Raw genomic sequence first — 24,418 nt, forward strand, 5'->3', positions numbered from 1 at the left:
TTGTGTCATAGGTATGATCACTTGCTCGTAAAAGTCTGCCCTGACTAAGATAGGAGTGCCAACACTTTAGGATCGTTTCCTCTTTCAAATTTCTGGGTGTATTTTTTTAATTGGATGAATTTTTCAAATCACACGTACCTTTTAATTGGCACCTATAATTTGGAGCATTATCTTTCTTTGAAATAGTTGATGTATTAGATTTAAGCAAAATATGTAAGTTTCTGTAAGTGTCTTTACTGTCCTCAAATCTCAGTCCTATTGACTGCAGACTGTCTTGCTGGGATAGGTCCCTGATTTGTTCATGATGATGCTGGAGCCTCAGGCAGACAGACAGAGGGATGGACGGATGTCCTCCTGCAGCCAGTCATCTCCACCCTCATGGAGACATCTTCTGCCATGTCCACACTTCCCCACCCACCCCTGTCTCCACCACCGTCCACCCCTCCCACCCACCCCTGTCCCCATCACCGTCCACCCCTCCCACCCACCCCTGTCCCCATCACTGTCCACCCACCTGCCGCTCCCTGTGTCCCCAGGTCATCATCGTCCACCTATGGTCCTGCTGAAGAAGGCCAAGGATTACCTTTCTCCTTGGAAGCTCCTAAAATAATACACAAAGGGATGTAAATGAACCTTCAAGCCTGCTCTTGAGTAGCTCCCATATCAAACTGATCAAGGCACTGGTGGGGCCCAGCTGTAATCACAGTTATGCAAGAGGGTGGAATCAGGCTTGGAGCCAGCCCAAGCAGACAAAGCCCCAGACTCTTATCTCTACTTAGCCAACAAAAAGTCAGAGGTGGAGTGCGGCTTACGTGGTAGAGTACCAGTCTTGGGCAACAGAAGCTAACAAGAACACGAGGGCCTGAGTTCAAGCCTCAGAACTGTCACTAGTTAACTAAATAACTAGACAAATAACGTTCTTGGCAGTTACTTGGAATTATTTTTCAAAATTGAATTTTGCTATTCTTTCAATGAACTTTCTAAGAGGCTGCAAAACATAGTAATTCCTGATTTGCCAGCAGGTAAAATTCTTAATGTAAGGTCATGAATAGCACACACTTTTGTCTCTTCCTGCATTTCAGCTCTCTAGTTTAGAATCAATTTCTCTTTAATGATGAAATTCTAGCATATGAGGTAAAAACTAATTTTCCACATCAAATTGATTTAAGCCCTGTATAATTTCTGCTATTTTTAAGAGACAGAAAATCAGTTTGAATAGACAGATTAACAGCTAATCTCTAGGTAATTGCTACCTTGTTTTAAGGGAGCTTGCTAACTGCATACTTGTGACTTCAAGTACAGTTGTATCTTCCAAATGAGTTTTTACATCCTTGTGCTAGGGAGAGCAGTGAGCTCTCCGGGCTGAGGAACAGGGCTGCGATTGCTTTTTGCTAAGATAAAAATACAAGAGTCTTGCCTATTGCAGGACAATAATTGGTTTTGTTGGCACACAGAGAGTGGCCTGAGCCTAAATGCAAATTTTCTAATTTACAAAATACACGTAGGCAACGTTAAATGGGAAATTTTTTTTTTTGGGTCCGGTTGTGGGGCCTGAACTCTGGGCCTGGGTGCTGTCCCTCAGCTCTTCAGCTCAAGGCTAGTGCTCTACCACTTGAGCCACAGCGCCACTTCCAGCTTTTTTTTTTGCTTATGTGGTGCTGAGGAATCGAACCCAGAGCCTCATGCATGCAAGGCAAGCACTCTACCACTGGGCCACCTTCCCAGCCCCCAAATGGGAAAATTTTTAACACAGGTCTGTGTCTGTCTGTCTGTCTGTCTGTCTCTGTCTCTCTTTCCTCTTTCATTGTCGTATCTCACCTGAGCTTTGGCTCCATGTGCCAGCTATGTGTTGATGTGGCCCCAGGTGTGGCATGTGTCAAAGGTGAGACTGTCACACACTCACCTCCCTGCAGTGGTGGTGGTGGTGCTGGTGGTGCCCAGGATGGAAGTTCTGTACATTCTGTCCATCATCCAGGCCTCAGGCCTCCACTGGGCCATGGGAGTGAGCCCGCTCTGCCTCTTCACGGATCAGGCTCTGTCACTCCCTAGCCTCGGCCCGGGCCTCTCCCTCCCCCCTCATTTTCCTCCCCTCCCTCCTCCAAAGTGGAGGCAGGGCATTGTCTCCTGTGCCCTCAGAATACATTCAAGACTCTCACTTTCCTCCTCACCATCCAGTGCCACACTCTCCAGTTCCTTGAACGTGTCCTGTTCCCTTTGTCCCGTGACCTTCAGAAAGCGGCTCTGTGGCTCCCTCGCCCCTTCCTCACTCCTGTAGACACCCTTTTAAAATCCTTCGCTGGCCACTTTTCCCACAATAACCCCAGAGCGGCCGGTGTACCCCTTGCCCAGGGCCTACCATACCTTCTCCAGCCCTTTTGTGTGTAATTTTTAACCGAGACCAGGACTTCATAGGTCCATGATTAGTATTTATTAAATGAATGAATTCCAGAAGTCTCTCTAAGAAGAATCCAGAGAGATTCCCAATACTGAGGACTCCATAACCTGAAATAGAAGAAAATTCTAAATTACTATTTCAATGACTAGACCATTTTACTTTTTGATATAAGCATAAAGAGACATGTTAACTTTATTAATTTTATAGGCATCATTTTCAAAGAATGTCAAATCATCTTGGATGAAAAGTTTGGTTTGTCATTACTACTAAAAAGCAGGAGGCCCCAGGCCGGGTGGCGATTTCTATCTGACTCGCTTGCCATCTTTGTACTTTATCACTTGTGTGCTGGCAGTCTGTCTCCAAGAACAACAGTGACTCTAAGGCTTCATAGATGATCTCCTTGGTTTAGAAACATTGGTTTGGCTTGGTTTGGCGTTGCTTTGTGTGACTGCAGAGAGGTTGGCATCACTTTGCACATGCAGGCCTGATTGGCAAAGTACTCGGCGGAGCTCCGCCCTCACCAGCACTGCGATGTGGTAGGCCTCCCAGAGGCCACACGGTCACAGCCACGATCTGACCACGTCTGCTGTACCCTTCCACCGCATGTTGATAGTCAACAGCTGATACCTGGAAGATGCTTTTGACCTAATTTTGTGTGTAGCTACAGTGGTGAAACTCTGCTTGAGACGGGCTGACTACTGTGAGCCCATCACACATACATACACACACATGTATACTCAGGTTCACACATGTGCACACACATACACTTGTGGAGAGATACATGTATATAAACATTCACGCATGCACAGACACACACACACACACAAAGATCCTTGCTCTTAGAATCATCTTCGTTCTCCCTGATCTCCCTCTTAAGAATGCCCAAAATTGAAAAATGGGCCCTCACTTGTGGAGTATTCCATTATAAGAAATCTGAAATAGACATTCTGCATGATAGTGTGTAAGGAAGAGAGCTGATTTTCTAGACAGAGCAAACACATAAAGACATGTTGGTGATGGGCAGGGTTTTAGAGAATGGAGGAGGGGTCTTAGAGAATGGAACAGTGGATAAGCACGAGGCAGCAGGCACCCGGGCAGAGCAGGAAGGCAGTGGGGCAGGGGTGAAGAGGATCGAGCTGAGTGTGGTGCTGATGAAACCCGAGGCACAGCCCATCCTAAGCAGAAAACATCATGCTTACAGGAGAGGAAGACTTTTTTTTTTTTTCCACCTAAGTAATATGCCTTGAGAAGCAAGCAGGCCCTAAGCCTGCCTGGCAGGCGGGGTGAGAGTGCCCAGCCCCTGTGCGGCCAGTCATTCCTCCAGTGCCCCTGGCGCCCCCTGCTGGTGGGCATGGCCAGGCCAGGCCTGGGACTATGCACAGGTCCCCAGGGGCAGGTACGCCTGGAACGCACGTGCAAGGAAACCAGACACTCTGTGTGACAGTCATACTCTCGGGTTTCTTGCAAGACGGAGGCAGGACGCAGCAGAGCCTACAGCACCAGGCTTTGCACAGGCATTTCAAACCTCACTGAGGGGACAGAAGACAGTTTTAAAAACGTGGAGTTTTCTGGACGAGTACGGGAGACTTCTCTATGGCTTTGCAGCCCACTATAGCTTCCTGGGAGCCTCGCTTTGTCTCAGGAACCGAAGAAGGAAGAGAAGTTCTTTATTCAGAAGCAAAGGATCTTGCTTGAAAGTCAGTGCCACTCTGTGTGTCTGTGTGTGTTTCCCTGAGTGTATCTGTGTCAGTGTGTATCCATGTGTGTCCCTGTATTTGTGTGTGCCTGTGTGTCCATTTGTATACATGTATATCTGTATATATGTCCATGTGTGTATCTGTGCGTTCATGTGTCTATGTGAGTGTTCTCAAGTGCTTTGGAGTCTATGGGTTCGTATACTCAGGCTGTGCTTTGATTGGTTGCTCCTATTATAATGAGGTGATCTGATTGGTTTCTCCTGTTATACTGAGGTATTTTGGAAGGTAACACTTTATTGTTTGGGTCCTACAGCATTCCGACTGGCTGGAGATTCCCATCCTCCCCACAGGGTCATGGATGGACAGTTTTGGGAGCCTGTACTGGGCTGGGGAGGGACAGGCAGAAAGTTCTGAACCAATACCTCTTCTGTGTCTGGTCATTTGGTAGGTCAAGATGTTGTCCAGGGGGAGGGGGCCTCACTTTTATACCTGGTCACTTCTTGTTTTGCATCTGTTTTCTCCCTTTGACTGAAAGATCCTGAGAAAAGAGTTGGAGTTGATTTTCTCCACCACAGGCTAGGCAGGAGCATGAAGGAAGCCATACATGTTTCAAGCAGGCCAGGATGAAGCCTGGGTCAGAAACTCTTGGAAGATTGAGAGATGAGCGGCAGGTGGAGCAGATCGCTTCAAGTGTGGGGATGGGCTGTAGATGTTACCATCAGACCTGAGACAGGAGGAGAGGATGGGTGAGGCACGGGTCAGTGAGAGTGGAGTACAGGCAGGGTCACATGAAGATCTCCATGCATGGAGTAGCCATGTGTATGTAAATGCCAAATGCCACCCAGCATTCAGCTTTGCTATTCCAAGACCCAAGAAAGGCATCTGAAAGAAACCCATATGTGTTTCTAGTGTATATCTGGAAACAAACAGAGGAGGAGGTGTAGCTAGTATCTCTAGTGTGTACTTGGAGACAGAGGCAGGGGAGGAGGTTCAGCTACAGTGTCTCTAGTGTGTATCTGGAGACAGAGGCAGGGAAGGAGTTGCAGCTACAGTGTCTCTATGTATAACTGCAGACAGGCAGGAAAGGAGGTGCAGCTACAGTTCCCTAATATGTATTTGGAGACAGGCAGTCAGGGAAGGAGGTGCAGCTACAGTGTCTCTAGTGTGCATCTGGAGACAGAGGCAGGGAAAGAGATGCAGTTACAGCGTCTCTAGTGTGCATCTGGAGACAGGCAGGGAAGGAGGTGCAGCTACAGTGTCTCTAGTGTGCATCTGGAGACAGAGGCAGGGAAGGAGGTGCAGCTACAGTGTCTCTATGTATAACTGCAGACAGGCAGGAAAGGAGGTGCAGCTACAGTTCTCTAATATGTATCTGGAGACAGGCAGCCAGGGAAGGAGGTGCAGCTACAGTATCTCTAGTGTGCATCTGGAGACAGAGGCAGGGAAAGAGATGCAGTTACAGCGTCTCTAGTGTGCATCTGGAGACAGGCAGGGAAGGAGAAGCAGCTATAGTGTCTCTAGTGTGTAGCTGGAGACAGGCAGGGAAGGAGAAGCAGCTATAGTGTCTCTAGTGTGCATCTGGAGACAGGCAGGGGAGGAGGTGCAGCTACAGTATGACAAGTGAACACCTGCATCCAGACTCAGCTCACTGCAGCCCTGCTCCTCCAGCAGGGCTGACGTTTGCCTGTCTCCACGGCTTGTATTTCCTGGCATGGTGAGCATCTTCTGCTTCTCCAGGGCCTATCCCCCTCCCTGACCTGTCTGGTTGCCTTGCCTTTTCTTCCTGAACCTGTCACTTGGGCTCTTTAGCACCACTCCCTGAGCCTCTGTGGTCACCTGGGGAGAAGCCAGTGACAGCAACAGAGCCGGCCACGTGGCTTCCCCAGGCTGGGACAGGCGGTGGCCAGTGCCAGCTGCCCAGATCGCATGAGGGGGAGCATGAGGTTCCCATGCTTTGCTTGAGGTAGCTACCATAGACTTTACTTCAGTCTCTACTGAGATCTAGGGCATCCAGAGAGACTTCCCTGACATTGCCCACGTTGTGCATACTGTGTCATGAGTTCTGTTTTGTTGCTTTGTGCTTTGACTCACGAGGTATCCACCATTCCAGTCTAGTGACAAAACCTGTCCTGACCCCTGGAGGGTTTCTTGTCCTCACAGCAGTCTTGTCCTGTGTGGTGACCAGCCAGGCTCCTCTGAGGGGCTGGGGAGCAGGGCATAGCCCCAGAATGGGGGTGGACACAGTGACCTGGCCAGGTGTCCCTCATCTGCACTGTGTTCTCCTCTGGGTTTAACATATAATAAAGGTTTTTGACATCTGAAATAGTAAATGTTTACTCTCCTCCCTGCCCCTTCTTTCCTATGTTGTGGGAAAGAACCATCTCTAAGTCTTAGCTGGGAGCACTTAGCTGGACTGCAGTTGCCTAGCAGCTGGGCAGCACTAGCAGGATGACACCGATGTGACCACAGATGTTTCAGCTGTCCGAGGGCAGAGTGTCTAACACAAGGATGAGTTAAAGTATGGTGATGTCGTACAGGACCCTAGACAGTAAAAGCCCTCAGGACCAGCAGACACTTAGGACAGAATGGCTTCCTAAGACTTACCTTTCAAGAAGGGAAGAGTTCAGTGTGAAGAGCTCTCAGGAGAAGCCCATGAGTGAAGATGGAGGCTGAGCACAGTAGGGAGAAAAGGACACCATGTGCAAATGAGACTGGCGAAGGCCCAGCCCACTGTGGGACCATCCCTAAGCCCAGCCTCCAAGAGTTGGGACAGAGCCAAGAGTGTGCTCATGAGAACCTGGAAGAAATACGTACAGACGTGCACTCGGACAGAGGAGATTGTCCTGGACAACTTAAGATGACAAGAGAGATGCGGGAAGTCACTTCCATGACCCAGGCCTGCACAGACCCGGCTGCTCGCCACCAGCAAGAACCTTTGCCTGCAGGTCTCAGTATCCTGTCAGAGAGAGATGAGCTGGGATCCGCAAGATGACACCCATGGCTCTGAAATGCCCTGTCCTCAAAGCCCCGGGCTCAAACACTCATTGTTGAGGCAATTACAACAGTGTGCAGTGTCAGGACTGAATGTGGCCAGTTACATTCTTCACATATGGGTAACTGTATCTCAGTTGTCTAAGTTGGCAAAATCTGAAGAGGAATTGGTGCCAGTAGATCATCACATATTTAAATAGAATATTATTTGAAAAGGAAAGCATTTCTCTGAGCAAGCCTCACACATCTATCTATTCAGACATCATCATCCTCATCATTATCATCATCATCATCATCATCATCATTTGAAGTTCAGGCATCCAAGCCAGGGCCTTCCCTGCTGGGCTACATGTCATTTCTGATGTAATTCTGTCATCATTGCTCATTACCTTTTAGGTCCTCCTCTATCTAGGCACTTACGTAACCATACAAATATTCATTTGCTCATTTGTTTATTCTGAGAAACTTTTGTGTGTCAGATACACTATTAAGAATAATTGTTAAAGTTGTCATGTCCAAAACGAGCTTTACAACGTCGGTGCGGGGGGGGGGGGAAGGAGAAAGATTGGGATTGGGGGGGAAGGGGGAGGCTGGGAAGGGATGTGAAGGGTAAACAAAGGAGGAGGCTGCAATGCTTGGTAAGAAATGTACGCATTATCCTGCCCATGTAATTGTAACTCCTCTGTACAATATGTTCACAAATAAAATTAAATTAAATTAAAAAAAAAGAATAATTGTTAGCATGCACCTATAATCCTAGCTGCTCAGGAAGCTGAGATCAAAGCCAGCCTGGGCAGGAAAGTCCATGAAACTCTTATCTCCAATTAAGCACCAAAAATAAAAAATAAGCTAGAAGTGGAGCCATGGCTCCACTCAAGGAGCTGTACAAGTAGTAGAGTGTTAACCTTGAGTAAAAAAGCTCAGGGACAGTGCCCTGGCCCAGAATTCAAGAACCGGGACTGGCACACACATACAACCCAAGAATGGTTGTTACAGATAATAAAAAGACTTTGTATGTATGCACGTATGTGTGCATGTACACAGAGGCACAGATATGAGTATATACAGGTACAATCCTTTATTGTTTAAAATTCTTAAATATCAAGAATATTGGCAGGACTTCTTTGGTGTGCTTGTGTTTATAGGCAATTCCAAATGACTGTATGTATTTCATTTTTTTAAATTATTGTTAACTGGGGCTGGGAAGGTGGCTCAGTGGTAGAGCGCTTGCCTTGCATGCTCGAGGCCCTGGGTTCGATTCCTCAGCACCACATAAGCAAAAAGAAAAAAAAAGCCGGAAGTGGCACTGTGGCTCAAGTGGTAGAGTGCTAGCCTTGAGCTGAAGAGCTGAGGGACAGCGCCCAGGCCCAGAGTTCAGGCCCCACAACCGGACCCAAAAAATAAATAAATAAATTATTGTTAACTGCACAAAGGGGTAAATGCCGACTCAGCACGTCAGTCCACTAGGACGGCGTATCTTGATTGTCACCACCTCTGCCCTCGTTCTCCCCTTCAGCCCATCCCAAATTACCTTTATAAAAACAAGCCACTGAGACCATTTGCAGACAGCAATGTGCAACCTGTGGACTCTTGCTTCTGAGAATGTCCCTAACATTTCAGTAAATAATATACTTCAAAAAAGATAGAAGAGCCAGGCAGATCTCAGGATGACAGCTTAAAGCCAGCCTGGGCTGAAAAGTCTCTGAGACTCATTTTCAACTAACCATCGTGAACATGGAGCTATGGCTCAAGTAGTAGAACTCCAGCCTTGAGTGAAAAAGCCATGTGAAAGCAGAAAGCCCTGCGCTGAAGCCCCAATGCAAGGACACACACACACACATATACCATGTGCACACACACAAGAACTCTACAGTTTGAGGTGCATTTGTGGAGTGTTGATTTAGGAAAATAAATCCTGCTGACATTCGGTGTGTGTTCTAAATTGCAGCACCTTACGAAATCTGCCCAGAGGACTATCTAATCTCCATGGTGTGGAGGCGGACCCCAGCAGGAGACCTGGCATTCAATCAGTGTCCGCTGAACGCAACAGGTACAGTGGAACCAAGCCCATGGAGAGCCTGGCTTCCCCATGCTCCCTCTGACCAGAGCCATGCACACATCTGTCCCCTAAGCAGCGGATGAAGCTTGTCATAAACAGCCTCGTAAGTCGAGCCTAGGAAGAGAATCAGAAAATATCACCGATGCCATGATTTCTCAATGTGATTCAGGCACCTTATAAACGTAGTTGAAACAGCAGTTTCCAGTGCTTTTCTTAAAGGGAAAGCTGTGTAAGCCCCTTTCCACCTGCCTTTCAGTGACCTGGAGCTGCTCTGTGTCCTCTCTGACCCCCTCCGTCCTCTCCCACCCCCTCTGTCCTCTCACCACCAGCATCCTCTCTGACCCTCTCTGACCCTCTCTGTCCTCTCCGACCCGCAGGCACCACCAGCCGCCGCTGCTCCCTCAGTCTCCAGGGAGTGGCCTTCTGGGAGCAGCCAAGCTTCGCACGCTGCATCTCCAACGACTACCGGCTCCTGCAGCATTCGGTAGGTACTGCCCTCGGCCTTATTCACTCTGCACGTTTTTTTTTTGCCAAGTTTGCTGCATGAAATTTTAACCTTCTGGTGGACAATGAAATTAGTGAGATCTCTGAGGGGAAAAAAAAGCCCAGTGGTCAGAAAGCAAGAGAACAGAAAGAGCCAGGTTATGAAGGCCAGGTCTAGTGTCGGGTTTATGAGTCCTATTTAAATGAACAAATAAATTTCCTTTCTAATCTAGGGAAGGGCTAAGCAAAACCTGGTGTTCAATTTTATCAGTAAGGGTAGAACTCTGTATTCTGATCAAATCTACTCTGTGTTAAATACTGCATGCCTTGTTTCCCCAAAGAATGCATTTTTAAATGAAAACTTGGAGCTTTTCAGGGGGCGAGATTTGATGAAGCTGTCATGCAGGTGTCAAATTTGGTTCACTGACCCTGAGAAACTTAATTACTCACAAAAGATGACCGGGCTTAAGCTTGCAAAAACAGCTGCTCTTTCCCTCTCAGCACTGAGCCTTCCCGAGTCTGATGTCTGGGTGTTTGGAGCAGGGTTACATTTTGTTTGGAAGTTTCCAAGTGGGAGTCATGTCACTATCAGAGACCGCTGTCATCCCCCCCCCAGGGCCACCAGGGAAGCTTCACACCCTGGAGCGCCGAATCACTGGGCAGCACAGGCCAGCCCAGAGCCACAAGGAGCACCAGAGTGGGCAGGACAGTGTCTAATTGGCAGGTGTGCTTGTATGTGTTTTTACTGTAAAGTGAGGTACAGACGGGTTATAGGTATATGAGTCAGGTAATCACTTTCCTCATTTTCTCCCAGTGTTTCCCTTCCAAGCCTTTGTCTCTTACGTTCCTTCTCATGGTCAGACGTGTCTTCAGGCCTTGCACACTTGACGGTCTTTAGTGGTGTGTCACACTAAGGCAGATGCAGACCTTGGGACTGCACTGTCATTCAGCAGACAGTGGCCCTGTCTGCAGTTCCTCAACCGTGCCAGAGGACAAGCATTTCAGTCCAGTCAGGGACTGAGCGCTTGGGCCTGGGTGTAGGCAGCCTGTAGTTACTGTGCGGAATCCCTGAGATAATCCACAGGAAAAGAAGAAAGGTTTACTTTGGCTCCAAGTTTAAATCATAACTGATACAGACAATTGCCTGTGGCATGGGTCTAATCATGTCATGATGGGAGCCATTTCATGGTGGCCAGGAAGTGAAGAAGGAGGAGGCCATGTCCCTACATTCCACACAAGGAGGAGGATGGGATGCCTTTTACATGGGCCTCACAGCAGACGGCCTCATTTTCTCTGCGAGCTCTTAGCTCTGTGTGAGCACCTGCTGTCCATTCAGTGAGCCTCCAGAAACTGGAAATCTCAGTCTCATGCTCCACAGGCCCCGACAGTGATCTGCTGACCCATCAAGCGAGACATTCTTACCCTAAATGTTTCACTTCCTAAACTCCTCAGCTTCCCACACAGGGAGAATACTCAACAGCACTTTTAGAACCTCATAAGCGTCCAAGATACTTGTTCAGCCGTAGGCCCCCAAAGTCAGTCTCCTCCTAGGCCAGTCTTGCTCTCAATTACCTGGCTTTTTCCCCCTTCCTCCTTATTTCTTTCCCTCCCTCCTTCCTCTTTTCCTCCCTCATACATTGCTTTTTATTATTTGTGTAAATATAAGCTCTCTATCTTAAAAATACAAGCACTTAAGAAGTGTACATATTCTAAGGGGCTGAGAATGTGGCCTAGTGGTAGAGTGCTTGCCTAGCATGCATGAAGCCTTGTGTTCAATTCCTCAGTACCACATACACAGAAGTGGCACTGTGGCTCAAGTGGTAGAGTGTTAGCCTTGAGCAAATAAAGCTCAGAGAGAGTGCCCAGGACTGGCAAAAAAAAAAAAAGAAGTGTACATATTCTAGTCAGGTACTCCACACCTCTAACCCTGAAGTACACATATTCTAGAACCAAAATTGTATCTTTATTTTTCCATACCGGCATTATCTGTGCTTTCCCTTGAAACACAGGGTAGGTGTTAATAGTAGAATACCATCATTAAGTGAATGACTTGCTATTACCTGCTGACAGAGTTCAAAAATGCATGGCTTTCTGACCAGAAGCTGCATATATTATTATCTGTTCATTGATGCCCCTCAGCACTGTGAGCATTTCTCTGTCCCCTTTCACATTGAACATGAGTTATACAGAAACTTAGGAATTGGACTTTGTAGAAAAAAATGGTCAGAGAGGGTTGAAATCTGGTCAGAATCATCATTGAGGCTTGTCACGTCAAATGGAAACCTATAAACTATAAAACTATTTTTATTATTAACTATATATTTCTATTGTAAAGATACTGTACAGAGGGGTTACAGTTACATGAGTAAGGTTATAAGTACAGTTCCTATGGAGCATTGTTACCTCATCGTTTGTTTTCTCCTACCATCCCTTCCCTCCCCAATTCCTCAACTCCTCTCTCCCCCTTCCCTTCTATTCCCCGCTGCTCCAAAGTTGTAAAGTTTGTTTCCAACATAGTGTCTTGTACATCTCATTGTTACAATGGGTCAACCTATATCCTTATTTCAGCATTTTGTTATTTCCTTTCCCCTCCCCAAATTAGAAAATATGCATATACAAGATGCAGGGCACCAGAATCAAATACAGTGAAAACGGGTTATACCATGGGGGAAAAACATACAAAAGAAACAAAAAAAAACACATAGCACATTATAAGTACATCAAAAACAACAGCAACGAAGATAAAATCTCTTGTGTTCCTATCTTGGGCTTCATTTTGCTTAGCATCATCTTATATGTTCATATGTACATAGCTTTTGACATTTGCTGCTTGTCCTAGACATAAACTAGTTATTGCAGATAAGGAAAACGATGGGACCTATGTTTCTTTGGGTCTGGCTTACTTTACTTAATATAATATTTTCCAAGTCTTTCCATTTCCTAACAAATGGGGCGGTGTCATTCTTCCTGATAGAGGCATAGAATTCACGTGTGTGTGTGTGTGTGTGTGTGTGTGTGTGTGTGTGTGTGTATCTCGCATTTTCTTGATCCATTCATCTACTAAGGGGCATCTGGGTTGTTTCCATAACTTAGTTATGGTAAATAATGCTGCGATAGACATAGTTGTGCTATTAGCTTTAGTATGGCCTTGTCTGTGATCGTTTGGGTAAAATGCCCAGAAGTGGGATTGCTGGGTCATTGGGGAGCTCTATGTGGAATCTTTTGAGGAACCTCCATACTGCTTTCCAGAGTGGTTGAAGAACAAGTTTACACTCCTACCAACTATGCAGTAGGGTTCCCTTTTGGCCACATCCCCTCCAGCATCTGTTGTTATTAGAGTTTCTTGATTATAGCCATTCTAACTGGGGTGAGGGAATCTCAAGGTTGTTTTGATTTGCATTTCTTTTATGGCTAGAGAGGTTGAGCATTTCTTCATGTGTCAAACTCTAAAACTATTTTTGACACAGAGCCTGTGGCTCGCACTTCTAATCTTAGCAACTCAGGAGGCTGAGATCTGAGAATCAAAACTTGGAGCCAGTCAGGGCAGCATGTCCACGAGACTCTTCAATTAACTAGCAAAAAGCCAGAGCACAAACCAAGTTCTACATGAATCCTGAAGGGTTTTCTCCCCAATTGAATAAAACTACTACATTAAAAAGGTATGTCTGGGAAAATCTAAAGACTTACTGTGGTTAGACTCAAGAAGAAATGTGGATTTGGTAAACTAGTGCCTATGGTTTTAACTTATGTTGGATATATTAGGATATATAAGGATTTTATTAATGTTGATTTTCTTGTGCCAAGAATCCAGAATTGTCACTTACATGTGCAGAAAGCTATGAACTCTGCTTCCAAAGTTATTTGATTTTCTTGATGTTTGAATGTTATTTTTTACAAGTATAAAGATTGGAAAATACAAATATTCTTAACATCAAATAATCTTATAGAATTGGTAAATGTTTTGGGTTTCTTTCAGTCGTGGGGCTTGAACTCTGGGCTTGGCCGCTGTCCCTCAGCTCTTTAGCTCAAGGTTAGCCCTCTACCACATAAGCCAATGTGCCACTTCCAGTTTTCTGAGTGGTTTATTGGAGATAAGAGTCTCACTGGAGTTTCCCTCCCGACCTGGCTTTCAACCGCTATCCTCAGATCCCAGCCTCCTGAATAGTTAGGATTACAGGTTTAAGCCACTGGCGCTGGCTTTGGTGAATGGTTTTGAAACATTCACATATCATAACAGTGTTAATTCAAGCACTTGACCCCACCCACCTCATCTACTAAGTTGCTCCAAGCCATTCTCTTCTTTCTTTGTGTGCAAAGGACATTTCCTTCAAACATCGGAGCTGAGAATCATTTCTAAATATTTAACTATCTTCACAAATTTTAGCGGTGTTTTGACTCAGGGCCTCGCACTTGCTGGGCAGGTGCTTGACCACCTGAGCCATACTCCCACCCTGTTCTTGCATTGATTCTTTTTGAGGTAGGATCTTGATTTGTGCCTGGCCTCTGACCCTCCTACTCACTCTTTCCTGTGTCAGTGAGGACAGTGGGCAGGTGCACTGCAGCAGCTATGGGGTGAGATGGGGGGGTCTCACAAATTTTTATGCCCAGGCTGACAGTGAACTACTATCTTCCTCCTGGGTACCTAGGATTACAGGCTTGAGCCACTGCACCTGTACATATTTTGGTCATTTTTAAGAGAAGTATTATATACAGCCTGAGTTCATCCCTGGAGTAGTTAAGCAGATAGACTACAATCAGGACTGCCTTGGCTCAAATCTTGGTATACCTACGCTCTGGGAGCTCGGCACTAGGGAATGCACCCTGACCAGTCTTGGTGCCAGTGAAGATAACTTAAAAACCCACACCTGCCACATACCTCACGTGACATGCATGGTCTCTGACTACAACATGTGAGGTATTTAGCAAAGGTAGCATTTTATGTTGCTAGTCTCTGGAGGTAGAAATTATGTAACTTTAGATGTTTAAAATTTCTGAAATCACTTGCTTATTCATGTCAGTTTGATGTGTTTTAAAGACAGTCTGTCATGTAAAAGTTCCCAATTATTACATGTTCTTTGTTTGAATGATCTTGAACTGCAGCTTTTATCAGGTCAACAATTCAGTATTATGGCTGCCAAAGGAAAAGAGAGGTGGTGGTTATTTCTTTGGTTGGAGCTCATTATCAAGCACTGACCAGCCCCTCTGTGTGGGGCCCAGTGTGCCAGAGACAGCAGGGTGACCCAGGACCAGGACCAGGCCAGGGGTGACTCTTGGGAGGGACAAGATAAGATAGAGCAAGAATACTCCATGAGGTTTGAAAGTGCCGATTATGCCCTGATTACAGTTACCTGGACAGAATTCCTGAAGGAGAAAGCAGAGATAGCAACGTAACAGTAGAATTTGTGGATGGTATTTAAATCTATAGAGGGAATGGAGAGTTAGCTGAAGTAATAGAATGCCAGCCTAGCAAGGGAGTGGCCATGAGGTCAAACCACGGTGTGTCAAAAGGGAAAGACAGACAGACAGAGACAGTGAGGGAGACAGAGACAGAAACAGAGTCAGAGACAAAATGAAAGAGTCAAAGACAGAAAGAGCAAGATGTGTGAAGGAGCAGAGACAAGATCTATGACATCCCTTTTATCATTATTATAAAGGTGATGTACAGAGGAGTTACATTTTCATAAGTCAGATAAAGAGCACGTGTTTTTTGGGGGGAGAGCAAACTGCCAGCCCACATGAGGTGGATGTGTGCAGAGAGAAAAGAAGATATGAAAGAGGGAGGAACTTGGGCCGGGAAGGTGGCTCAGTGGTAGAGCACTTGCCTTGTATGCCTGAGGCCCTGGGTTCAATTCCTCAGAACAACATAAGCAAAAAGAAAAAAGCCAGAGGTGGTGTTGTGGCTCAAGTGGTAGAGCGCTAGCCTTGAGCTGAAGAGCTGAGGGACAGCGCCCAGGCCCAGAGTTCAAGACCCCACCGGACCCCCCCCATAAAAAGACGGAGGAACTTCTGGGAGAGAGGGATTATATAGGGAAGGGGGGAGGATGTGACCTCAGCAGATGAGGAAGTGTCCTCAGAACCTGGGAACCCCCGCTATCCAAAGCTGGCATGACCAGGGTGGTTAAGGAAGTGACCTCAGAGCCTGGGAATCTCCCACTGTCTAAAGGAGGCATGACCAGGGCTGTTCAGGAAGTGACCTCAGAGTCTGGGGAACCTCCCACCATCCAAAGCATGTGTGACCAGGGCGGTTCAGGAAGTGACATCAGGGCCTGGGTACCTCCCATTGTCCAAAGAAGGCATGGACAGGGCTGTTCAGGAAGTGACCTCGCTGGATGAGGAAGTGACTTCTGAGTCTGGGGAACCTCCCTTTGTCCAAAGGAGGCGGGACCAGGACTGTTCAGGAAGTGACCTCAGAACGTGGAAACCTCTCACTGTCCAAAGGAGGCATGGCCAAGGCTAGTCAGGAAGTGACCTCACTAGATGAGGAAGTGACCTCAGGGTCTGGGTACCTCTCACTGTCCAAAGGAGATGTGGCCAGGGCTGTCCAGGAAGTGACCTCACTGGATGAGGAAGTGACCTCAGAGTCTGGGGAACCTCCCAGTATCCAAAGAAGGCAGGCCCAGGGTTGTTCAGAAAGTGACCTCAGAGCCTGGGAACCTCCCACTGTCCAAAGAAGGTATGGCCAAGGCTGGTCAGGAAGTGACCTCACTGGATGAGGAAGTGATCTCAGAGTCTGAGGAACCTCTCCCTTTCCAAAGGAGGTGTGACCAGGACTGTTCAGGAAGAGACCTCAGTGGATGGGGAAGTGACCTCAGAGTCTTGGGAACCTCCCACTGTCCAAAGGAAGCAGGACCAGGGCTGTTCAGGAAATGACCTCAGTGGATAGGGAAGTGACCTCAGATCCTTGAGTCCTTTGCTGACTCACAGTCAGGTAATGACTGGTTTCACGCAGGTGATTTTCTGTAAGACCACCTGTTGTCTTTCAGGAAGAGGAAAGGGGAGGGGCTGTACCCTCCGGGCAGACCTAACATGGACAGTGTCATCCTTTCCCTTACCCTCTCCAAGTTTTTCCTCCTATCCTCACTCACAAGTTGTATAGTTCATTTCCATCATAGTGTCCAGTGAGTACCACTGCTGCATTTGTTCACCCTTTGTCCCTCCATTTCTGTGCCCTCCTTACCCTCCCAAAGACATAAAAAGAAAAAGAAAAAGAAAAACAGCAACAAAGAAAAATACCTCTTGTTCCTATTTCCTGGGGTTCATTTCTATAAATATTATTTGGTATGATCAGATGCACACAGGCATTGTGCCTTTGTGTTCCTCCCCTAAGAGCATCCTCCTTTGGTCTCACTGTGTGTGGATGGCTAGGGTCTTGTAACATTTATCACATCCCAGGGTATTTTGGTCCCTGCATCTGAGACATAACATGCACTGTTTGTGTCTCTTAGTTTGGCTTACCTCCTTAACATGATTTGTTCTAGGTTCCATCCATCTCTCTGCAACTGTCATAATATTATTCTTCGTAATGGAGGTGTCTAGGTACCACATTTTTTAGATCCAGCCACTTACTGTGGACCATTTGGACTGTTTCCATAGCTTGGCTATTGTGAATAGGGCAGCAATGAACATGGGTGTGCAGGTGTCTTTATGGTATCCTGAGTCATGATGATCTGGATAGATGCCCAGGAGTGGTATGGCTGGGTCATAGGGAAGGTCTATGTTTAGTTTCTGAGGATCCTCCAGATTGCTGTCCAGAGTGGCTGTATTAGTTTACATTCCCACCAGGAGTACAGTAGGGTTCCTTTTCCCCACATCCCTGCCACATTTGTTTGAATTCACAATGTTGGCCTATCTAACCAGGGCGAAATGGAACTTCACAGCTGTTTTGATTTGCATTTCCTTAACGGCCAGGGATGGTGAGCATTTTCCCATGTGTTTCTTTGTTATTTTTACCTCTTCTTCTGTGAAGACTCTCCTTAGCTCCCATGCCCATTTAATGATTGGTTTATTAGTTTGGGAGGGGTTAGTTTCTTGAACTCCTTTTATATTTTGGGTATTAGGCCTTTGTCTGATGCTGGTAAATACCTTCTCCCAGTTTGTTGCTTGTCTTTCTACTTGAGTAACTATATCCTTAGCTGTGCAGAAACTTTTTATTTTGACATATTCCATTTGTCAAGTCTCTCTCCTCTCTGCTATGCCCTGGGAGTCTTCAAAAAGTTTCTGCCTATATCTGTGAGTTCTAGTGTTTCTCCTACTCCCTCTTGCAGGTCTGACTTTGAGGTCTTTGATCCACCTTGAATTGCTATTAGTGCATGGTGATAAACAGGGATCCACTTTTAGTTTTCTGCATAAGGATGCCCAATTGTTGCAACACCAATTATCGAGGAAGCTGTCTTTCTTCCTCTCTATGTCTTTGACTCTTATCAAATATCAGATAACTCTGAGTATATAGTTTTATTTCAGGGTCTTCAGCCTGTTCCATTGGTCTTTGGGTCTGTTTTTGTTCTAGTGTCAAGCTGTTTTTGTTATTATTGCTCTCTAGTAGAGCTTGAGGCCTGGGATTGTGATACCAAAATGACTTTTTTTGCCGAGAATTTCTTCGGCTATTTGAGGTCTTTTGTTGCTCTGTATGAATTGTTGAATTGTTTTCTCTACCTTGGTGAAGCATGTCATTGGGATTTTGATGAGGAGTGCATTTGATGTGTACATCATTTTTTCAGTTTGGCCATTTTTATAGTGTTAATTCTACCTCTCCATGAACATGGTAGTCCTTCCCATTTCCTGATATCATCTTTTATTTCTGTCTTCAAAGTGTTATGGTATATATGTATGTATATAGATAGATAGATAGATAGATAGATAGATAGATAGATAGATGCATATATATAGTTTATATATTTTGTACCTTTAGTTTATTAGATTTTTTTGAGGTTATTGCAGATGGAATTGTTTTCCTGATTTCCTTCTCCACTTGTGCATTGTTGGTATATAGAAAGGCTTCTGATTTTTATGGGTTAATTTTGTATCCTGCTCCTTTGCCAGTTGTTGATCAGCTCTAGTAACTAGGGGATGGTCCTTTAGATATATGGTCATGTCGTCTGCAAATAGGGGCTGTTCCATTTCTTCAAATGGTGACATTTTGACAGGTGCATATTAGCATTTTTATACCAGCAGTGAAACAGTGGGTACCCCAAACTAACTTTCATAGTTTACATAGAGTTCTACATAAATAGAGCAGGCAAAGCATTTATTTCAACTACTGAATTTGTAGCCAAGCTGAAAAGCAAGAGGAGGCAAGGCCAGAGCTACAGGGGAAGATTGTGGAAGAGTGGGATGTCAGCTGAATTCAGGGAGACCTGGCTACAGGCTGTGAAGTCAGATGAACTCAGGGAGCTCTGGGCTTCAGGCCTCTGACCGCCCCCCCCCCCCACACACACACATACACTGGCAGGCTCCTCACACACAAGTAGTTCCTGGACGCTTTCTCAAAGCTCTGAGTCATGGATTAACAAACTAATCTTTACTCTAGCTTGGGGCTAGGATTTGTCTGGTAAATCTGCAATTCACTCAAGCTTCAGGGGTTAAGAAGAAATAACTGACTTCAGGAAGTGGAGATTTGAGGATCAAGGTTTGAAGCTAACTTGGGCAGCAATGTCCATGAGACTCTTATCTCCAAATAACAAGCCAAAGCCACCAGTGGAGCTGTGACTCAAATGGCTCATCTAGTCTTTAGTGAAAAAGCTAAGGTTCAGTGTCCAGGCCTCAAGATCATGAACAAAGGAAAGGTCGGGGGAGATAAAGAACAGATTGAAATAGAGAAAAGCAAGATGAGCAAACCCATTTATAATGAATTTCAAAACCCAGAAAAGAAAAGAATAATTTAGCACAGAGACTTGGCTTTGTCATTCTACAAGAAGCCTTGGAAAGGCAGAGCTGAGGTAAGAAAAGAATGTCTCACAGCTCACTTGTCCTGTGAATGACGATCTAGAAACTGGAAGATATCTTTCCACTCAGAATGTTCTAGACAGAAATGTGTGTCATCCAAATTTGAACATCGTTATACCCTGTGTGAATGCTATGAAGCATGTTGGGTGGGGAGGTGTGTGTGCCGGTATGTTCTCAGATAAAGCCGGAGGGCCATCCCAGGAGCAGGTCATGGAATTCAGGCCCTGCGTGTGAGGCCTGGACCAGGGACCGCTCATCCACCAGCTGGCAAGGTTCTTTTGTCCTGACTCGGGTCTGATGCTGACCCAGACAAGAACGACTGCCCTCCGGTACAAGGGTCTGAGGGCCCAGTACCTTCTGCAAACAAAACATGTCTATATGGTTCTCTTTTTAAAGGAAAATATAACAACACTGACAGGAATCTTGAGGAGGAAAAACATTTCCCAGAGATTTACATGCTTTTTTTAGATTAGATGTTCTGGGGTTTGAACTCAGGGCCTTGAACTTGCCGGTCAGGCACTCTATTCCTGAGCCATGCCTCCAGCCTTTTAGCATGGGTTATTTTTGAGATGGGAAGCAAGCTTTCTATCCAAGCACAGGACTGGCCCATAATACTCCTATTTCTCCACCATGGCTGGGCAGAAGCACACACACCAAGTTTCTTCCTTTGAGATGCAACCTTTCAGACTTCTTTGCCCGGACTGGTCTCGTCCAGGTTTCATGGTATGCACACCACCATGCCAGATGACCTGTGCACACCAGCATGCCGGCTGACCTGTGCACACCAGCATGCCCTAGCAGTTTGGCTCCGCTGACCCGACACTGAGGTGCGGTGTGAGCGGGCTGTGAGGTGGTAGAGCCCTGCTCCTTGCCTCTGGCCTGGGCTTGGCAGTGGACAGCAGTGGAGGTCAGCTGTGAGGGCCGGCGCTTCCTGACTGGTGTGAGATGGCACGTGTTAATGTCGCTGCAGGAAGCTGATAATGTGTCTCCAGAGCTGGGCCAGAGCCAGAGAGATCGCTGGCTGGTGCAGAGCGGAGTGGAACGGGATCAGGGAGCATCTCCTCTGAGGGGAGCAGAGAGACAGGGAGAAGAACCTGGAGAAGGAAGCTGTCTAAAGATGCTATGTGCTTTAGCATAACGCAGTGGATGAGAACTAGATCTCAGAAGATTTTTCCCTTTATTGAAATATTCTAGGGCGCTTTCAAGATTAACATGGAGGAGTGTTAAGATCATGTTTATAAAGAATGTGACCTGTAGAAAATTCCTAGTATGTATACATTGATTGCTATTTGTTTGTTTGTTGTCATTCTTGTGCTTTTTTTGTTTTGTTTTGTTTTTGAGTGGGAGAATGATATTGGAGTTTGACTTCAGAACTTCCAACTTGCTAAGCAGATGATCTACCACTTGAGCCATACCTCCAGCCTTGCTTTTTGCTGGTTAATTGGAGATGGAGTGACTTTTCTGCCCAGTGTGGATACAACTAGGATCCTTCAGATCTCCCGCTGAGTCACTAGGGTTACAGACGTAACCACCAGGTCTCAGCCTGCTGGGTCTCTGGGATTACAGGTGTAACCACTGGTGCACAGCCTGATTGCCATTCTTTAAAGTATTTTGGCAGGTTTCTTCATGATTAGGAATCACAACTGTGCATTTCAGCTTTTATGTTTCAGCATGTCTCTGGTGTGGTTGTTCTTGATCATTTCATTGTTAAATTCCACTAAAAATTTAGCAGTGTGGAGACAAAGGCTGACCTTGAACTCATGAAATGACCATGTCATCTGTCTTTTCTCACCTGTCCATTTTTGTGTGATACGTTCTCCCCCCCCCTGCCCCCAGGCCTGATTGTGAGACAAACAAATACAAAAAGTGACATCCTTTTCTCTGGGCACCAGTTAGTTACCTTACAATTTGCACCTGACTGGTTCATTCTACTATGGAAAACCTGGCTGAGAGGTTTTAGTTTTTGTTCTTTTGCACTGTGGTTATTTGTTGTTTTTTTTTTCTAAAAAAAAAAAAAGAAACTAAAGTGACCTTTCTTTCATGTCATCGCAAGCTTTTAAAATTGAGAGGCATTTTCTTATACCAAGATTAAAAATATTTACTTAAAGCAGATAAAAAGCTATTAAAACTAATGGTTAAAAGTTTTGTTTATTTTGGTGGCACTGAAGTCTGAGCACACGTGCTCACACTTGCTAGGCAAGCATTCTCCCTTTTCAGCCACATACTCAGCCCTTCGTTGAAGAACGAAGTCTCTCAGGTTTTACCTGAACTATCCTTCTACCAGACCTTTTACACAGCCTGTGCCACATGCCTGTTGTACTTGTTGACATGACGTCTTCCTGGCTTTGACCAGTGCTAGCCTTCAGCCATGATCCTTAAAACCACTGAGTCACTGGGACTATAGTGAGTTACGACGCCCAGTTCCAGGGCTTGTGTTTTGGTATTTTTTTTTATTTCTTCTCACACTTCCGTTATGCTTAACTCTGTGCAAAAATGTTTTTAGAGTTCCTTTTCCCAGTGCATTGAACCACACGCTCTGTCCAGTCCAGCAGGGCTGTGCAGAATGGAGGGCTTGCTTCATGGGTTGTGTGCTGGTGCACTCCAGGCTCTGTGGGGCACTGCACAGCCTTGAGGACAGTGCGGTTCCAGGTCTGGGTGAAGATGTGTGGAGCAGAGGTCGTGAAGAGCCTGAGGCCGGTCTCCTCTTCTCACCCCACAGATCAAAGAGCACCTGGCCAAGGGGCAACGCACGCTGGCGGGCGATGGCATGTCCCAGGTCACCAAGACACTGCTGGACCTGACCCAGAGAAAGAACTTCTATGCAGGCGACCTCCTGATGTCTGTGGAGATCCTGAGGAATGTCACAGACACGTTCAAGAGAGCCAGCTACGTCCCCGGCTCTGACGGCGTGCAGGTGAGGGGACAGGCCATGATGGGAGCTAGCGAGGAGGCGAGGCTAGTGAGGACAGGTCCATAGTGGGCCCTGGAGGCTCCCTGGCTGGCCAGAGGGCTGGCTGCATCCTGGGGAAGGGTGGGGGACAGGCAGGGGCCCTGGACTCAGCTGAGCTCCCAGAGTCAATCTGCACCTCGCATGCTTGGCCCTAGAGTTCAGGGAAACACTGAGCGAGAATGGGATCAAAGCGTTTCAAGCCCTTACATACAAGGCATAATCGCAAACTCAAGGTGATAGCATGGGTATTTCATTCCCCCTCTTAATATCAACATCTTGCCAAAGAGACTATTAAAAGCACATTAGGTTCAATGAGATCACATTCACTACAGCTCACAGAGAAGATCTCGTTGAAGAGTTGTTTGCAGATTTGTTAGTAGGAGGAAAATCATACTTAATTTTGTAGAGCCATTGCCTGAAAATGAGAGGCAGTTAGTGAATGTTCTGGATAGGAAAAGAAGAAATTAAAGAACTCTCCCAGCATTTTCTCTCTTGTCATAGAACACTGGAAAACAATGTATCATTTATTCCATAATAAAATTACAATTTTGTCTTGCCTTTGTCATTAAAACAAAGCCAGTTGGAAAGTCAACAAAGTGTATTAATGCAAGTTTCTTTACATATCCAATTTTTTTCCCCCTGCTGGTACAGGGGTTTGAACTGAGAATCCCCGTGCTCTTTCTCACGTTGGTCACTTGGTTGGCATTCTACCACATGAGCCATGCCTCCAGCCTAGTGTTTTGCTAGTCACTTTGGAGATGGTGTCTCCCTGCCTTTGCCTCCTAGCTAGCCTGAAACTAGGCTTTTGAGTGTCTAGGGACACAAGCAGGAGCCCATGGCACCTAGCGCAGAGTTAACTTTTTCCTTTGTAGCCTAAAACGTAGTCTTGGCAAGAATGCTGAGCTGCTTTCTGTATTGCTGTGCAATTTCCTTCCTCTGTCTCCATGTAAAGTTCACTGAAGCAAAGATGTGGCAAGAACTCCAGGTCAGGTTCTGTTCCCTTCAGCCTTCTCCTCACTCAGGAATTTCTGCTTGTGTTTCATTCAGAAAATGCAGAAGATTTTTGGCTTTTCTAGGTTTTTGTTTTCATTAACAATGGAAGAAAAGAGAAGAGGAAGGTTTTCTGGACCATGTAGCCATTCATTAATAACCCGGGTGCCCTAACTCATATAGAGAAACGTAAAACGTGTGTTCCTGGAAGGCATCCATTGGGGTGACATCCAATGCCCTTACCCTCAGCATCCACTCTATGATGTTAAAATGGCCAAAATACATCAGGAGGCATATTGGACAGAAAATTATTTGAGCACTTTTTGTTGCCAGTACTGGGCCAGGACAGCCTCCCCTAGCTTCAGGTGCCCTACCACTTAAACCACGCCTGGCATTTTTGCTGGTTAATTGGAGATGAGTCTTATGGATTTTCCTGCCTAGGTTGGCTTCAAATCGCGATTCTCCAAACTCAGGCAGGGCAGGAAAGTCTGTGAGACTCCTATCTTCAGTTAACGACCAGAAAGCCAGACGTGAAGCTATGGCTCAAATTAAAGCATCAGCCTTGAGCAAAAAAGATCAGATTAGTGCCCAGGTGTTGAGTTCAAGCTCCAGGACCAGCACTCACTCTCCCTCCTTCCCTCCCTCCATTCTCCTCCTCCTCCCATGCTGCACACACACACAAAGACCCAGTGAACGATAGGCAGAACCAGTTCCTTGGTTCTGGATGGTTTGAGTTCATGAACAGGAATGGATCCCTCACTCTGTTAAACGGCCTTGCATACTGGAGCTGTACGTCTTCCCATCCAGGGCAGCGTGTGCCCCCTCGGCTGACCCACGGCCCTGCATCAGTCCCTGCTTGCTCTCCTCTTGGGGGATTCCTTCTTGCCCCTTTGCCTGCTGAGACCCTAACT

At 46.2% G+C, this 24,418-nt stretch overlaps 1 protein-coding gene across 1 annotated transcript in view; it reads left to right on the top strand.

Moving 5' to 3' along the window:
- Window positions 1-24,418, top strand: part of Adgrb3 (adhesion G protein-coupled receptor B3) — a 529,297-nt gene that overhangs the window by 203,629 nt on the left and 301,250 nt on the right. Inside the window, exons 7-9 of the mRNA XM_013032264.1 lie at window positions 9,032-9,133; window positions 9,520-9,626; window positions 22,287-22,481. Coding sequence (XP_012887718.1) covers window positions 9,032-9,133; window positions 9,520-9,626; window positions 22,287-22,481 — 404 coding nt within the window. The remainder of the gene's footprint in view (window positions 1-9,031; window positions 9,134-9,519; window positions 9,627-22,286; window positions 22,482-24,418) is intronic.

The sequence above is a fragment of the Dipodomys ordii genome, unplaced genomic scaffold (assembly GCF_000151885.1).
Source record: "Dipodomys ordii isolate 6190 unplaced genomic scaffold, Dord_2.0 Scaffold152, whole genome shotgun sequence".
Classification (NCBI taxonomy): Eukaryota; Metazoa; Chordata; class Mammalia; order Rodentia; family Heteromyidae; genus Dipodomys; species Dipodomys ordii.